General features: G+C 36.7%; 2 protein-coding genes across 3 annotated transcripts; both read left to right on the top strand.

Annotated features, from left to right (window-relative positions):
* On the top strand, positions 1 to 2974 carry LOC135684016 (sedoheptulokinase). Its single transcript, XM_065199459.2, has 4 exons — positions 1 to 686; positions 1566 to 1741; positions 1856 to 1999; positions 2408 to 2974. Exons 1-4 carry the CDS (start codon positions 34 to 36, stop codon positions 2857 to 2859), a joined length of 1425 nt encoding a protein of 474 aa, XP_065055531.2. The 5' UTR covers positions 1 to 33; the 3' UTR covers positions 2860 to 2974.
* Positions 2975 to 5726: 2752 nt separating this feature from the next.
* On the top strand, positions 5727 to 16596 carry LOC135684012 (SCO-spondin). Of its 2 annotated transcripts, XM_089109492.1 has the most exons (14): positions 5728 to 5858; positions 6032 to 6088; positions 6599 to 6734; positions 7498 to 7742; positions 8771 to 8950; positions 9039 to 9215; positions 10506 to 10682; positions 10969 to 11199; positions 11716 to 11892; positions 12296 to 12526; positions 13148 to 13324; positions 13741 to 13971; positions 15649 to 15825; positions 16208 to 16596. In XM_089109492.1, exons 2-14 carry the CDS (start codon positions 6043 to 6045, stop codon positions 16438 to 16440), a joined length of 2418 nt encoding a protein of 805 aa, XP_088965618.1. In that variant the 5' UTR covers positions 5728 to 5858; positions 6032 to 6042; the 3' UTR covers positions 16441 to 16596. The 2 variants fall into 2 exon arrangements, with proteins under 2 accessions (XP_088965619.1, XP_088965618.1); XM_089109493.1 differs by lacking the exon at positions 8771 to 8950 and having other exon boundaries at positions 5727 to 5858.
* The last annotated feature ends 483 nt before the right edge of the window (positions 16597 to 17079 follow it).

Genomic DNA, 17079 nt, shown 5'->3' with positions numbered 1-17079 from the left:
CCTCGAGTTGGAAAATTTACTTCCTTGTTCAATATGGCGGCTGCGGAAATGTCGCTTGGAATTGATGTCGGAACTACTTCAGTCAAAGTAACACTCATGGATATTGAGCAACGTAAATCTGTATTTACAAGCAAATTGAATCATAGCATAGAAAGTCAAATCAATAGAGAAAATGTTACGTTTTCGGAACAAGATCCATTCGTCATTCTAAGAAAGGTCGACGAGTGTGTAGCTCTTTGCCTTCGTGATATCGATTTGTCCATGATAAGATGTATTACATCTGTTAGAGTATCAGGACAGATGCACGGTGTTGTGCTATGGTCAGATTTAGATTCTCGTTTTGAAAAACGTACTACGGCACATGATTTTCTTGAATTTAAGAGCATCGATAAAGAAGTGACATTTCGAAGCAATTTGATAACGTGGGAAGACAAAAGATGCGACAGTGAATTTTTGAGGTCAATCCCTGCTTCAAAATCACCCCTTCATTCAGGCTACGGATGTGCAACATTGTTTTGGCTCAATAAAAAAGATAAGGATACCGTGAAATCGTCACAATATGCTGGCAGCATAATGGATTTGTTAGTGTGGTATATTTGTGCCCTGAAATCTCCAATAGTGTCCGATCAGGTTGCACATAGTTGGGGATATTATGATCATGATTCCATGTCCTGGCAGTCAGATCTGTAAGTTACACTGCTGCAAAGTGAATATTTGCTGTATGTTGTGCTTGAGTACTTTCTGGCCAGGGTAGAATCCATGTGAAACTCACGCCGGATATATGCCAATAAACAATAGAAAGACAATGGGAAATCGTTAGTCTACGCCAGGTATTTTCGGCATAAGCTACATGGATTCCACACTGGATTTCTGGCTTGCTGTTTGTGCTGTATCGATTTTTAACACCTTCTTGTCGTTACAGTATATTAGCTCTTTGCTTTTTGGAATGAATGACTCCTTTATAACATCCCTGAGTCTTTATAAGTTTGATTAAATAACCTCTACAGGTTGGATTGTTTGCTGTTATGGAGAAAACAATGAAGTCAAATATAGAGCATTTGAGAGTTTGAAACATTGACAGGATATCTTATTGCATCAGACATGAAATTACATACATGATCTATTATTTTAAACTGATAGTGAAATTTTGTCATTTTTTGTAGTTGAAAGTTCCAGTTGTTTTGTATATGCAGAGCAAAACAGTTCTAGCTTCAAAACCAAGCCAAATATAAGAATCTACTTGGTTTTATGGAGGCTTAATCTGTGCCCCAGACTGCAAAGTTTGGGTATGCGTGGGAAACAAGTTCCCCGCACAATAATTTTTTGCTCAAATCCCGTCCATGCATTTTTGCAAATTTAGATTGATCCGAGCAATTGGAACATGGACTTTCATGTCTTGAGCCCTAAAAGGTCTATTTAAAAATGAAATCCAGCAGCTTTTAACCTGTCATTTTGCAACATGATTTGTTCCAGTGTAAGCATAAGCAACATAAAATAATTCCCTGCGCACAAAAAATACTTTGCACTCTGGTCTGTGCCTAATAGTTTGGATTTTGTATTTTTAGTCTTGCATCAAGAGATTTTCCAGTGTCACTGCTCCCAAATATATGTATGGCTGGCACAAGTGCTGGTATGTTGGCAGGAAATTGGCATGGCATTGAAGTTGGAACAGATGTGAAGGTAGCTATGGGGGATTTCCAATGTGCTGTTTTTTCTAGCTGTTCTGATACAACAACAGCAGGTGAGACATTTTCTGTGTCAAGCATTGCCCTATTACAAGAAACTTGCTTTATTCATTTGTTGCTAAATTCAAACAGTGAGTTCAAATTCCAATGGTCTGTGTATTTTTTTGAAGTCATGAATATTGGAACATCCTCTCAGCTTGCTGTCCTATTGCCTGAAAATGCTGATACTGAAGAGATAAAAGATAAATATCCTGCACTGCAGCTCTTTCCTTTTTTCAATGGTCATCAGTTAGCTGTTGCTGCTTCATTAAATGGTAAGTGACACCTTTCTTTTATTTAACTTTGGTGAAATAAAATGTGATATTCAATGACTAGAGTCCAGGTTTCATAATCCAAGTTTTCAAAAACACTAATTGTGAGTTTTTCTAGGTGGACTCATGGGAGGCAGAGCTAGTAGCTATGCAGTTGGAAACTATGAAATTCGCTAGTCTCAATGCTAGTAAGCTGGTCGTTTTTTGTATCTATCTAAAATCCATGCTTTGAAGCCCACCTGAACAAAATTTTCATATGACATCTAGTTGATATTAATTAAATTTAACCTATAGATTTTTTTTTTTTAAGAAACAGTCTCAATAATTTGATGCTGACTGTTACTAAAATCTATACAATTTTCCAAGTATTACAGGTTTTCTTAAATGTTTCTTATAATTGTTTATGAATAGGTGGAAATGTCTTGGAGGTGTTTGCTATAACACTTAAATCATGGATTCGTGACCTTGGGATACCAGAAGTGGACTTGACTAGCATACACAAAAAGTTCAAAGAATTCTGCAAAGAAGGCAGCACCTATTCAGAATGTAGTTTAACAGTTATTCCAACATTGCATGGAGAAAGACATTGCCCTGATCAGAAAGCAAGTGTGCATAATATACAGGGTGACAACATTTCTTTGAGGACTATTGTTAAACAGCTACACATTGGCATTGTTCAGAATTTGTTCAACATGATGCCAGTAGAATGTCTGAAGCATTTTGGAAAATGTCAAATTGCATGCACTGGAAGCTTATTTGAAGATAACTGTTATCTGAAGCAAGCCATTGAATGCATTTCGGGATTTCCTTGCATTGTGAAAAGAGATGCAGACTCGGTTTTTGGTGCTGCACTTGCAAAATAGATTGCTTTGCAACTTCTAATAGAAGTGCAGTTTTAATTTTTGTTCTCTTTAGTGATTGTTTCTTAAGGCATGCATCATTTGAATTCGAAATCATATTCATTTTTAAATGTTTCAACTGGCATGCATTTCTTAAAGTCCTTGATAGTATTAGAAATACAGGACAACATTTTCTAGTGTTGTTACTATCATACATACTCTAAGTTGCAATGCTGATAAAGCATTTACAATAGTTGAACTTGAATTTGATATTACAATATGGAACTCATTACAAAACGTCTTCTATTAGAATGATCTCAGGGCAACAATTTTGAATAAATAGTATTCATTGTCTGAAAAGAGGGAGGGCAGTTTTCTGCATCATTTCAGCTCCTGTCATATTATTTGCGAGATGGCTTGTCACTGTTGGCTTCAGCTTTTAAACACTGCTTTGTCACCAAAGTTGCTTCCTCGCAGACATTTTTACCTATCTATTACGAATTAAGATGTGAAGGTTAAAAAACATTTATATTCATAGAGGCATTCATGGACGAAGCTATTTTCTTGTTGCACCGTCAGAAGTATTTGATTTTACTCGTTTTCTCTTTGTCGAAAGCTGCAGCCCAAACCAAGCTAAAAATAGGTGAAAATTCGATGTGATTGATGCGATGTGAAATTAGAAAAATATAAAGGACAAACTTGGGTAGTGGCTACTAGTGCAATCAGTTAGGCTTAGTACTACGATAGGTGCGAAGATGGCTACAGACGCGAGGGTCCGTGGTTCGAGTCCCCGTCATGACCAAACTTTCACCCAGAGTGGGGAGAGTCGCCAGCTCTCTGTAATTCCAGGCGTAGGAATCACGAGGTGTGGTCACATCGAGAGGAAGGACCAGGACACTGCTCGATAAGCATAGCTTCTCAGTTTCCTAAACAGGGGCGGACTGGCTGGTCGGGCTATTCGGGCGATCGCCCGAAGGGCCGGTCGGTTGGAGGGCCGGTTGATGAAAGTGCAAAATAATAAATTAGCTTAGAAAGAGAATGCAAGGCAAAAAAGTATACCCACGCGTTGATCTGTTTGCCTTGAATTTTCAGAGACTTTGTGGGAAAGAATAAATATACACGCGAGTACTCCAAAACCATGAAAATTGTGAATTCATTATTGTCACCGCAGCCCAAACACACTTCTTCAGGAAACATGTTATTGACATATTGTTATATTTTCTCTTGACGGTATTTCCTTTTTGGCGACAGCTGGTCATGTTTTTTCCTAAGCAGAAGCTATTGCTAAATGTAATAAATTTAAAAGTCCAAAAATTAGAGTCCACTAAGCGATTTGCTCTGTGATGTGAAGCAATGAAGAGGACATACGTAGAACAAGGGAAGAGCAAGAAGACTTCCAACCAAAGGTGGTGCACAGAAATTTCGTGAGGAAAAGCTGCGATACAAAGCTTTTTTTTATCAAGCAAAAGCCACAAACGTCACAAAAGCAGCAGGGTCTTGCTCTTGCTCCTTTCAATAAACTCATACAAGTTATGGTAAATTTATTAGGCATATACTATCATAAGTGAAATGGACCCCCCGCCCAACAGGGGTATGGTGCTACACGATAAAATTTCAACAGGGGTGCCCATGTTTTCTTTTTGGGGTCAGAAATTGACAAATCGATATTTTTGGGCTGCTGAAAATCATTGTGGTTTTCAGGAGGATTAGAAAATTATTTGTCACAAGTTGAATGTGATAGAAGCTTTTCCACTTTAAATATATAAAAAACAGATTACGTGGTAATTTTTCGCAGCCAAACCTGGAGTCCTTAATGTTAATGTTCTTAAAAAACACCTGTTAGTTGACATCTAGAACGATCACATTATCAACATATAAGCTACTGTATTTAGAAAGAAAGTCAAACCAATGAGTTAAAATTTTTGTTTATTTACTATTTAGTCAGCAAATGACATATTTAACATGTTCTGTTAACCAGCATTCATCCATGCACACAATTACTGAATTTTAAAATCTTGTTTTCCTTAAAGACTAACATTTACTTGCATTTTCCGAGGAGTTTTTTAATTGCTATTCTTGTGGGCAGGTTTGATCGAAATTTGCCCGGGCCAAAAAAATTAGCTAGTCCGCCCCTGTTCCTAAAACTACCTTCGGATGCTAGGTAGAAACAAATCAAATCAAATATGATCCAAGTATCTAAAAAAATTTAAAAGTATCCTAATCGGGAAGTCTTGCGTGCCAAATAAGTGGATAGTTTTAAAAGTAGTAGCATTAGCTTCAAAGAAAAAATTACGTACGGCTATAGAGCTGGGGACTGTGAAATTTTTTCTGAATTCTTTTTTCTTTTAAAGGCCTTGGCAAAAGACTCGAACGTTTGTTAAATATTATGCAAAAATGATTGTCAAACATCTTTTAACGAGGCTTAATAACCTGGACAAACCATTGAAAAACATTTACGATCAAGCGCTTCCAGAAGTCTGGGACCTCATCTCTGGTAATGCTTATTGATCAAGCGTGAGACCAAGTGTATACATTATCTGATAATATTTTATGCCGATTTTTAATTAGTTCACCCTAGATCTAAAAACCCCGCATGATACTGTAAGGCACCAAAAATGTGTTTTTTAATTATAGATAGCTCAAATTTCAGCGCAATCCTTTTAGTTATTTCAGTTAGCATGGAAACTAGGTAATCTTGGAAAAGTATTTCTTTGAACAGAAAGCAAATAATTTTTGTGTTGTATTGCTGCATATGGGATAATTTTTCCAATACGCCGCAATTATTATTATATTTTTATATAGAATTAATGCAAACCTTACGAGAGTTGCTAGGTGAATTTGAAACTTTTTTGGAAAATGTGCAATGACAAGATGTTTGTTTTTATTGAGCAATTTCTATTTCAAATCTTTATTTGCAGTTCTGTTGCATATATATAGAGCCGTTAGTTCACAAAGACAGCTTTTATGTTGTCAAGATACTGAAAATCTTTCATTAGCCAAGATCAACAGTGCGTTCGACTACTGTGAGTATTAAGCTAAAGTTTCATTCTGTTTTTTTTAAAAAGAGTAGCTCCATGCTCCACTCAAGTATTTTTGTGATATTCATAAAAACAATGTAACTTGTTTTTCTTTTTCACGACATAACATACTCAGCAATTTCAGCGATTTGTACTTTGTTTTTGCCTCGATCTTTCAGAAAGCTGCAAAATGAGACTTCTTGGAATATTCTTGGTAGCAGTTTCAGTTGTTGCAGGTAACTGTCATCAACGTCGTATCCTGTTATGGCATTTTCTTCTGTGATATATCTTGCTAAAAAGTTCTTCTCGGATTTTATCTTGATGACTTTTCTCGTTGTTACCAAAGTTCAAGAATGCCCAATCCCATTAACTTACGAGCTGTGTTAAAAACGTTTTAAATTGCTTTCAAGTTGCCTATAATGCCTGCCAACAATTCTCGGAACAGCCGGCAATTTTCGTTGTATTTTCTGTCTTTCATTACTTTTACGATAAATGTAACTACTTCCGCCCCTTTTTTCCTAAATATGATGTAGATATTTTAGACCATGTTTAGACGGACATCATACAAATAGCGCAAATGAAAATACTCATACACCGTTCTAAAGTAAACCATTGCTCCCTTGCGGAGATGAAAATGGCTGGATTTCACCTTGAAAACTGACATATCTGCCTTAAGTCTACTTACAGGCATGCCTGTTTTTTCAGTATCTTGTTGTTAGCTATTAATGCATATGTGATCTTCTCAGGGGCAGATGATTGTCCATCAGGTGACAAGAAAAGCTTTGCAATGCTTGGTTGTTACCAGTCAACCCAAGGAAACAGCATGATATTCAGTGATAGAAGCAACATTAACTGGGGCAATATTGAGAAATACATGCATAAGTATACACTCTGATAATTCATCTTTTGCAATTTACTGATCTATATTTGACATTACTTTTCGAATCTTTCATTTGGAAATTCTACTTAGCCCAAGCATTGACTAGTCGAAGAAACTATCATCTAGGTAGAAGGAAGATTGTTTGTGTTGCGCATTTCGAGGCAATATCTTTTATTTCCATAAAAACCTTGATCAACAATGCTAAATATATTTTATGATTGGGTCTACTGTAGTAGCAAGCTCACACCATGCAAAACGTGTAAGATTGAGTCAGCAGCCACTATCTGAAGTCAACTTAAGTATAAAACGGAAGCTTCAGTATATAAGCTTATCTTCAAAAATTGTACAAACACTTTTTTACACTCGTGCTTTACACATCTCTGGGTTTGCAATCAACTAAATAGATCAGCAATTGGTAAATAGCATTTGAATTTTTTGTTGATGCCATGAAGTCGCATCCCAATAAATATCTCCTTATGAAAATTACGCTTGCATTTCAAGGTGTAGTTCACATTCGACTCAACTTTATATGTTTTGACTTGTACCAGATTAAGGTCAATCTCTGTTTGCTTCCTAAATTGAAGATTATGTTTTAAACTTCTAGTAGCCGGCGATCAGATTTATATCAGTTTACTTTTCAGTTAACGTCCTCAAAATTATTCTATGAAATAGATATCTAGGCACGGGGATTTTCTATCGTGTTTCTTTTCCACTGTCAAACTTCACTACCCATTGGATCATTTTGAAAGTGTTCCTGTCATTTAGATTGGCATGCCAATGTGGCAAAAGAGCAAAGGAGGCCAATTACGCAGGCTTTTCATTGATGTTTTACGGTGAGTGCCATGGTAAGACAAAAGAGCAACTAGAGGAACTCGAGTCAAGAAGTCATCAGCAGAACTTGTGCGTTGGTGACCAGAAGTATACTCATTGTGACAAAGGAAAGCATGAACATTGCACCGGAAAAGAATTCGCAGAGGGTGTTTTCAAGTTTAAGAGTCCTGAAGAAAAAAGTAAGGAAATTGACTTTTCTAAGCTTATTCTACTACTTCTTTAAGCTTTTTGAAATTGGTTTTGATTAGTTCAGTGGCTGTGCATAGGGGGTAGGAGGGGGACTAGTAATTACCTGCTCTTTTTAAATATATTATCTTTACATTTTAGAAAAATAAACTTATCGAGTCTTCTAAGATAAAGAAAATATCTTAGAAAAAGAGTCTCTACGACCTGCCTGGACATTCTTTAACTTGACATTTTTCTCTTTCCGACAAAGGCCCAATTCAGAGTTTTACATTTTTCTAAAATACACATATTCTTAATATATATTAATAACATTTTTAGAGGGTACGGCAATAAAAAATTGCAAAACAAGACGTTTCTAATATAGTAAGAGTGGACGTAAATCTGGTCTCTGAATCCTTGATGACAAGAAATTCTTCCACACTGTTTCATGATTCGCAAATAGCGCTACAAATGCTGTTTCCATAGATCAAGTGTTTCTAAATCTGCACTCTAGCAACATACAGTAAAGAAGAAATTACTTGAACCTGTCATAGCAGTAAAAGTCTCTATACTTCAGCCCGGGATGGTAGCTTCAATATGCAATGGATGGGGGTGTACCATTTTGAAATGTGAGAACATACCCTAAGCTTTATAAATTTTCAAAAACCTCACACCAAAATTCAGATACAAAATGAAATGCGTACCCTTGAAGTTAATTCAAATTTGCAAAAATCCAACAGCTGAATCGTGTAAATAAAAACATATTACCTTTTAAAAATGAAACTCCAGAATTTAAGGTTATAATAGTTATGCTGAAAATGAATCCCAAAGTTTATGATCATGTTTGATATTTCCAAAATTGATACCCCAAAATTTGTTTTCCACTTCAAAAATGGTATCCCCAAAAAATGTTATATCCCATACCAGTATATGTGGAAGCTAACCAACCCAAAGGGTGTTTTTATATTACCTTACAGAAAAATTTGTCGGCTAAAATATCTTTATTAAATGAAGAATCATCTTCGTAATTATCCATTTGCAGGTGTAGACGGAGGGCTTGGACAGTGGCAACCATGGACAAAATGCGACAAAGAGTGCGGTCAAGGGTGGCGAGTCAGGGAACGAAACTGTGATAACCCTGAACCTAAAGGAGAAGGAAAGGACTGCTCTGATCTTGGGCCTTTGTCGGAAAGAGAAAAATGTCAAGTTAAAGAATGTCCAGGCAGGTCTTAGAGACTCTTTTTCTAAGATATAAGTTTATTTTGTCCGTCTTTATTTGTCAAGACTAATTTTGGCATTATCTTTTGTAGTTGATGGTGGATATGGCCCATGGGAGCCTATTGGCGCATGCAGTAAGTCGTGTGGCAGAGGGGAGAAACTGATAATTAGAAGGTGTGAGAACCCAAAGCCTGCTCATGGAGGCAAAGATTGTTCAAAGTTGGGAGAAACAAATCAAACTGTAGCCTGCAATTTGAAACCCTGTCCAGGTAAATAAGAAAGCTTTTATTCGCCAAAATTTCACAGTGTACGGCCAAGTAAGGTATGTGCTTAATTTAGTTTTCGAGTCATCACTTGAGGTCTTTACTGTTGTTCATCTTAACATGTCGTACAAGGTAAGATTTTGTTGTTGCGAATTTAGTATACTCAGACAATTCTTACGTTAGAGACAAGTGTTAGGGGGAGACAGAGCTCTTTTAGCTGATTGCTTTGAAGAGGACCACAGCCCTTCCAACTTCGAATCTGTAAAGAATGATTAAGTCTGGTGAGATTTGGCTCGAAAGATAATTTAACCCTCGTCAGGGTGTGAAAATTGGGGCTCAGACCCTGAGAAGACTTTTTGATGGACTCAATTTGCTTTGCCAATGCATTGTACTATCTACCACGTTTCTGCAGAGCCCTTCTTAAAAGGGCCGGGCCACGTAACTGTAAACAAACATTTTGCATGGGACAGTATGCGTGCAAGATGATTTTGTTTACCAATCGTCAAAGCGCAGTGTCTTGACGCTTGCAACAGTGCTTCCAAATCTAAATCATTCTTAAACCATTGGCTTTCAGTAATGTTTACTGTTTGTGAACCTAGACTTCCACATACAGATGCCTCTGTGCTGTCTCTTCGGCCAAACAGTCCGTTATGGCGTTTACTTCTTGTGTTCCTGCTGCAGTACAAACAGCTTCGTTTTCGTGGACTGATCAAAGAAGCAATGTTGAAATATACGTTTGAAATAAATGACAAATTAATTTTTTAGTATCAAAGGACGTTAGAATTATCTCAATGCGCTGCGATTCTCTGTCCTACCAAATCTCACTTCAGTTGCTGTTGTGGGTTTACCCCATCCACAAGCATCGACACAACAACATTGTCCCGCAGCCTTACACGTGACCTAGCCCCTTTAATATAGAATTTCGCCTTTAATTTTGAATTTCCAAGCTACTCAAGTCAAATTAAATTAGATTGAGTAACAAAAATAAGCGAATGATTTGTTTCGAAAACATCCCTTTAATTAAAGGCAGTGCTTTCACCCAGGCAGCCATGCCCCCTAAAAGCATGCTAATTTGTAAGCCAACCTGTAAAGGCATTCTACCCAGCCTCCTTTAAGTATATAAGTTTCGAATGATTACTGATAAGAGACGATTTGCTTACACGAGGTTTTCCTGCATATGGTCATATGGTTTCGTCTTTTTCCCTTACTGCTGTCTTTTGTGCTTATGGAATGTGTCATGTTACCAAGCACTTTTCTCCAAATAATCAAGCCAAATAAAATCCAACTTTGTCATAGTTGATGGAGGCTATGGACCATGGAGCAGTTATGGACCGTGCAGTGTGTCATGTGGAACCGGAACAAAGACGAGAACAAGATCTTGCAACAGCCCACTTCCAGCTTATAACGGAACGGACTGTTCAAAGCTCGGCCCTGCAAGACAAAGTGCAGAATGCAGCAGCAAGCCCTGTGGAAGTATGAATTCTTTTATAAGAATATTTTCTACGTGATAAAGCAGATTTTGGGCCCTCTTTTAATCTTTTCCTATACACTTCTAGATATTCTTTTTGCGTAAAAACTGTGAAATTTTTTGCACTTAGCAGGTTAAAATCCAGTGTTGTCATTTCAAAGATTCTCCTTATGGTAAAAACGACTTTTGTTTCTGCCTTTTTAAGAAAAGCAAATTTTGATTTTCAGATATTTTCAGATATATAATTTAACTAATTCGATGTTTAGGGTTGTATTTTTTGATGTCATTTAGTTACGACACCATCCTGGAGCAGAGGAGACGGAACTGGTGGACCTGAGGAAAATATTGGCAAGGTATCGAACAAGGAAGAATGCATTGCAAAATGTTTGAAAAAGTCTCGTAATGGCAAACCAGCCAACGGAGCCACTGTGGATGCTGCGACAGAGAAATCCTGCTATTGTGAATATGGCCAAACTGGAAGAAACAGTGCTTCTAGCTGGAAAAATACTTTCATCAGGCCAAGTTAGTTCTTTCAGAACTTACCTGATTTGTCACCGCTTTATCTTTAAAATTATTATCAATGATTTATTTGCATATCAAGCATGCGTATCAAATTATTTGCATTTTCAAACTGATCATTTTGGCAGCACTGCTACTTAAAAGAACATTCCTTTAGCAGCAAGGCTTTTTAACTTAAGAGCTAGGGGAAACGCCCTTGCATTCGTTTCCTTGTTTGGGACGTTTGCTCTCTTTTGAGGACACCAAAGGCTTGCCCGTTGTAAAAGTCCTTAGAAGAAGTTATGCATAGTTTTAGTTGCAATTGATATACAATTTCATAGCTATGTTTCAACTTCATATTAAAGAAAGCTGCAGCTAATCATCAACAAATACGTTTCAAAAGGAGTAAACCTGTACAGTTATAACATGGGTCACATAGATAGTGTTATGAAAAGCAATTGTTTGTAGAAAATAACATCATTCATAAAACCAACAAATGGAAACATTTAAAACCAAGTTAAAAATTTTGAATTTACTTAGTTGATGGTGGGTATGGATCCTGGTCAAAATTCGGATCGTGTAGCAAAACATGTGGTGGAGGAACCAAGTCTAGAAGTCGTCCATGTAATAATCCAGCGCCATTAATGGGTGGAGAGAGTTGCTCCCGTCTAGGCTCAGCCACAGAAAGTGCTCCTTGCAACACTTTTGCCTGCCCAAGTAAGGATTGCTCTTTATGTCTTTCTAAACTGACCTGCTTTTTGCTTAGAGAAATAGACAAAGTAAATTCGTTTGTTGCTTACAAATAATCTTTCGATACTTTTATCAACTACAAGTTTTGGATTAAAATTTAACACTTCCATTGGCTTAGAAACATTTGAAATATATTTCATAGGAGGATTTTATACCGGTCAATCGATGACTTGTGTTTTGAAATTTGGCCTGATCCTTTGAAACTGCAATCATACAACGTCTAAAGTTTCTGTTTTGCAACTTGCATTTGCAAGCTACAATCTACCTATCTATTGCCCTTCCCTCTTTCAAAAAGAAAAAGGTTCTTTAAAAAATATATTTGTAACAACCAAAGTTGCTCTTAAATCTTAATCAATCTCATACATACTAGGCTCTGCTATCAAATGGGAAAGAGGTGATGGTACCGGTGGCAGTGAAGTAAATATTGGAAAAGTAACCAATGCAGCTGAATGCGTGGCGAAATGTTCTTCAAGGAAGAAGAATGGCAAGTTAGCCAATGGAGCAACTGTTGATGCTGCTACGCAGAAGAGGTGTTATTGCGAGTTTGGCCAAACTGGAAGAAACTCAGCAGCTAGCTGGCGAAACACATTCATCAGGCCACGTAAATGATTTAGTTGCTTCAGAAACTCTTTCTAGCTGTATTGCTTTATGTACATTTTGAGCCGAAGTCCGAGAAATTTTTTTGGGGAGACTTCACGATTACGGTTGAACAAGCAACGCAAATTTCAATTTCTGCTCCATATAAAAGCAGGAATTACTCGTTTTATGAAACACAATTGACCATTGTCGATTGTTCCATGTGCAGCGTTTTTAACTAAGAGAACATTGCAAAAACAATATAACTGTATCAACTTTGGCATTAAAATAAAAGAAATGTTCAGGTTTTTATCATATTAAACGGGAAGACAAAATCTGTTCATGTTTCTTAACTTCGTTGTGAAGTTTCTATTGAACTCTATAAAGAGCCTTTTATTTTCTACTCCTATTCTAGCCAAAATCTTGAGATTCCCTTACCAACTACAAATAATGGCCCTGTGTAATTTTTACACAATTATGCTTTTTGAAATTATGCTGTATGGAAAAAATATGTTTCCAGCTTCGAAAATGTGAACAAAAATGATGTTGACTTTGTTAAAAAAAGACCATTTATATGTAATCGTATATGCGTTTATTATGATTTTTAGTGCGACAAAGTTTTCGAATAAATTTGCTATAATTTTAGTTGATGGTGGCTACGGATCGTGGTCAAACTTCGGATCATGTAGCAAAACATGTGGTGGAGGAACCAAGTCTAGAAGTCGTCCATGTAATAATCCAGCACCGTTAATGGGTGGAGAGAGTTGCTCCCGTCTAGGCTCAGCCACAGAAAGTGCTCCTTGCAACACTTTTGCCTGTCCAAGTAAGGATTGCTCTTTATGTCTTTCTAAACTGACCTGCTTTCTGCTTAGAGAAATAGACAAAGTAAATTCGTTTGTTGCTTAAAAATGGTCTTTCGATTCTTTTATCAACTACTAGTTTTGGAACAAGATTTAACAGCTCCATTAGCTAAGAAAGATTTGAGATATATTCTTAGGAAGGTTTAATACCGGTCAATCGATGACTTGTGTTTTGAAATTTAGCCTGATCATACAACGTCTAAAGGTAATATTTTGCAACCTGCATTTGCAAGCTACAATTTACCTATAACTATACCTATCCACGAACTTCAAGACCATCTATTGCTTTTTCTTCTTTCAAAAAGAAAACCGTCCTTTAAAAAATATATGTACAAAAACCAATTCTGTTCTAAAATTTCATCGATCTCATACTTGCTAGGCTCTGCTATCAAATGGGAAAGAGGTGATGGTACCGGTGGCAGTGAAGTGAATATTGGAAAAGTAACCAATGCAGCTGAATGCGTGGCGAAATGTTCTTCAAGGAAGAAGAATGGCAAGTTAGCCAATGGAGCAACTGTTGATGCTGCTACGCAGAAGAAGTGTTATTGCGAGTTTGGCCAAACTGGAAGAAACTCAGCAGCTAGCTGGCAAAACACATTTATCAGACCACGTAAGTGATCTATTCCCTTCAAAATCTTCTTCGGGTTGCTCTTTTTTTTAAATATTTTTCCTGAATTATTTAAAAACATTTTAGGGAGAATTCATGATTACGGTTGAAGTTGCGAGATCAATTGTCCTTCCGTTAGGGATGAAAGACGTAGCGGGGTAATTTCTCGAACACAACTGAAGCATCCCATCATGCTAAGCCATTAAAGTACAGCGTCTTCAACAGCAACTACATTTGACAACAAACTGTTTATATTTTGGCTCTTCTTTCGTGAATAATTTAGGCTTATATCTTTCATAGAAAGCAACTTACCTTACCGTTTAACCCTACGCATTTGAGCTACGATTTTTAAAGAGATGTATTATAACCGACCTCCCTTTTTTGAATGAAAGTGTTTGACCTACAACATTGCAAGGTGGCAGAGTGGTGGCAAAATGCTTTAAAAATTCTATCAAAAGAACACGTGCAATCAAAGTTTCTTTAGGAGAAAGGGATAGGAAGATGTAAGAGATCCAGTCCCCTTTTTGCGCACCCGGTGTTTCTAGAATGCAACATTTTCTGGTAATATATTTGCTGGAATTCTTTGGTCCAGAAAAAGGAAAATTTTCCTTTTTAAAGGAAAAAGGAAAATTAAAGCATTGGCAATTGGGCTTTGATGATTTTTCCCAAACCTATATTTGGTCATTAGCTCGACAAAATCAGGAAAATTCTTCTGAAAAACAGCTACCCAGAACATTTCATTCGACTTGTTTTAGAAAAAAATGGCTATTAACTTGGCTGGGAAAGGGTTTGGTCAGGAAAGACGCTGTGTATTTGAAATTGCCGTGGATTTGCAATGTTTGTCATAAGTTTGAATGACAAATGTAAAAGGCCCATCGCTATAAAAGGACCATAGCCAATTGTTTTTCATATATATATACAATCACTATCCATCATTTTTTCTCTCCTTTGAATTGCTGTAAACAATTGCTGTAAAAGCAGCCAAGGTCTAAAAAAAGTTTTAGAAAAATATTTTGACGCTTCAATGAGTTAATAATTCTTAACTGTGCCAACAGCAATAGCGTCATATAAGCAGATGACGCCAACAAATATTACAATATTTACACCTTGAAGAAGATTTCGTAATTGTAAATCATTTACCTAGAAACTTTGATATTTGAACAATTCTGCACCTTGAATTTAGTTATTATAATTCAACCACTTCCAAAATAAGGTAGTCTCATGTGTGTGGTCTATCATAGGCTGTGGAAAATACCACACCAAAGTACAGCTAATACGTATTAAACTAACTCCACGAAGCTTTCGTCGTAACAAAATTGAAGTACATCACTGCATATAAATGTCTTGGAATGGGTAGAAGTTAAACTTACCAGAAATCGTCTGGAGATTTTTACAAATACTGTATGTGTTGAGTATTTTGGATAATACTTGATAAATGATTCTGTTTCCATTCTTGATAACAAATTAAGGAATTCCCTCAACATTGATTTTTTTAAATAATTTTCATGGCATCGTATTTTTCACTTTTAGGCCAGTGAACAAATATTTGTTAGACTTTGTTGTTTTTTAGAGGAAGCTATTGCTGACTTGATAGACATAATGACGTCAATTTATGTCTATAAGATATTCTTTAAAGTATTTTCTGCAACAGATACTTAAATTGAATTTCAATAATTTTAGTTGATGGTGGCTACGGATCGTGGTCAAACTTCGGATCATGTACCAAAACATGTGGTGGAGGAACCAAGTTTAGAAGTCGTCCATGTAATAATCCATCGCCATTAATGGGTGGAAAGAGCTGCTCCCGTTTAGGCCCAGCCACAGAAAGTGCTCCTTGCAATACCTTTGCCTGCCCAAGTAAGGTTTGGTGTTAATATCTTCCTAAACTGACCTGCTTTTCTGCTTAGCGAAAAAGACAAAATGACTTTGTTTATTGCTTAAAAATAGCCTTTCGAAACGTTTATCAATTACTCGCTTTTGAACAAGATTTAACAGCTCCATTCGCTTAGAAGAAATTGACAAATTAGGAGGATTTAATACCGGTCAATCTATAACGTATGTTTTGATATTTGGCCTTATCTTTTGACACTGCAATCATACAACCTCTAAAGTTTATGTTTTGCAACTTGCATTTATCCTCAATTGCCTTTTCTTCTTTCAAAAAGAAAACAGTCCTTTCAAAATATCTGAGTAACAGCCAAAGTTGCTCTTAAACCTTAATCGATCTAATACTTGCTAGGCTCTGCTATCAAATGGGAGAGAGGTGATGGTACCGGCGGCAGTGAAGTAAATATTGGAAAAGTAACCAATGCAGCTGAATGCGTGGCGAAATGTTCTTCAAGGAAGAAGAATGGCAAGTTAGCCAATGGAGCAACTGTTGATGCTGCTACGCAGAAGAGGTGTTATTGCGAGTTTGGCCAAACTGGAAGAAACTCAGCAGCTAGCTGGCGAAACACATTCATCAGGCCATGAAAATAAAGTTTACACTGTCTCAATATAGTTTTATATCTCACATATTATATCCAATATGTAACATCAGTTTGTTTGCATTTGTTTCAGGAAGTAGCATTTAGTTTTATGAGTGCTATGCTTATTCAGATTCATTTATTATTATTGCGCTGTCATTGACTCGCTGCCTTTTTCATCAGCCTTAGCCTGCATGAGACCAAGCACAAAAGATTGTGTGCCTGTTTGTTGGTTTCTTTTGAAAAGTAGGTCGTTTCATTCTCTCTTCACGTTATACCAAGCCACGGAATTTCTGTTGAACCTAACTGCTCTAAAGATTGTGTCAGAAAGGGCAGGATCCCTCTTTTAATGCGACTCTAGTCTGCGTTCTTCTTAGATCTGCAAATGAAGTCAATATCTATAGATGTTTAAGGTTGATGTGGCCGCTCATTGGCTAATGCAATTTTGCTTAGATACCTTATAGCAGTCAGTTAAGGCATCGTTGTTGTCTTTGAATATTGGTCACTTTGTACGCTTTATCGTTATGTTCAAGATATGTTCATTCGTCTTAAGCACAGATTTCGTAAAATTATAGGTCTTTGTCGTTCACGACAGACCTTTAATCGACGTGGAAGTCATTTTTGAGCGTCTATTCAATTAACCTTC

Source organism: Rhopilema esculentum, chromosome 7 (assembly GCF_057945365.1).
Source record: "Rhopilema esculentum isolate cy_ngs chromosome 7, ASM5794536v1, whole genome shotgun sequence".
Classification (NCBI taxonomy): domain Eukaryota; kingdom Metazoa; phylum Cnidaria; class Scyphozoa; order Rhizostomeae; family Rhizostomatidae; genus Rhopilema; species Rhopilema esculentum.
This window is presented reverse-complemented; position numbering and strand designations above follow the sequence as displayed.

Bases quoted from the DNA above. Each gene is read 5' to 3' on its own strand.
- LOC135684016 (XM_065199459.2), top strand. From the start codon at position 34: ATGGCGGCTGCGGAAATGTCGCTTGGAATTGATGTCGGAACTACTTCA. The intron at 687-1,565 runs GTAAGTTACACT...TTGTATTTTTAG, and splicing joins ATGTCCTGGCAGTCAGATCT to TCTTGCATCAAGAGATTTTC. The intron at 1,742-1,855 runs GTGAGACATTTT...ATTTTTTTGAAG, and splicing joins TTCTGATACAACAACAGCAG to TCATGAATATTGGAACATCC.
- LOC135684012 (XM_089109492.1), top strand. From the start codon at position 6,043: ATGAGACTTCTTGGAATATTCTTGGTAGCAGTTTCAGTTGTTGCAG. The intron at 10,683-10,968 runs GTATGAATTCTT...GATGTCATTTAG, and splicing joins CAGCAGCAAGCCCTGTGGAA to TTACGACACCATCCTGGAGC. The intron at 11,200-11,715 runs GTTAGTTCTTTC...GAATTTACTTAG, and splicing joins AAATACTTTCATCAGGCCAA to TTGATGGTGGGTATGGATCC.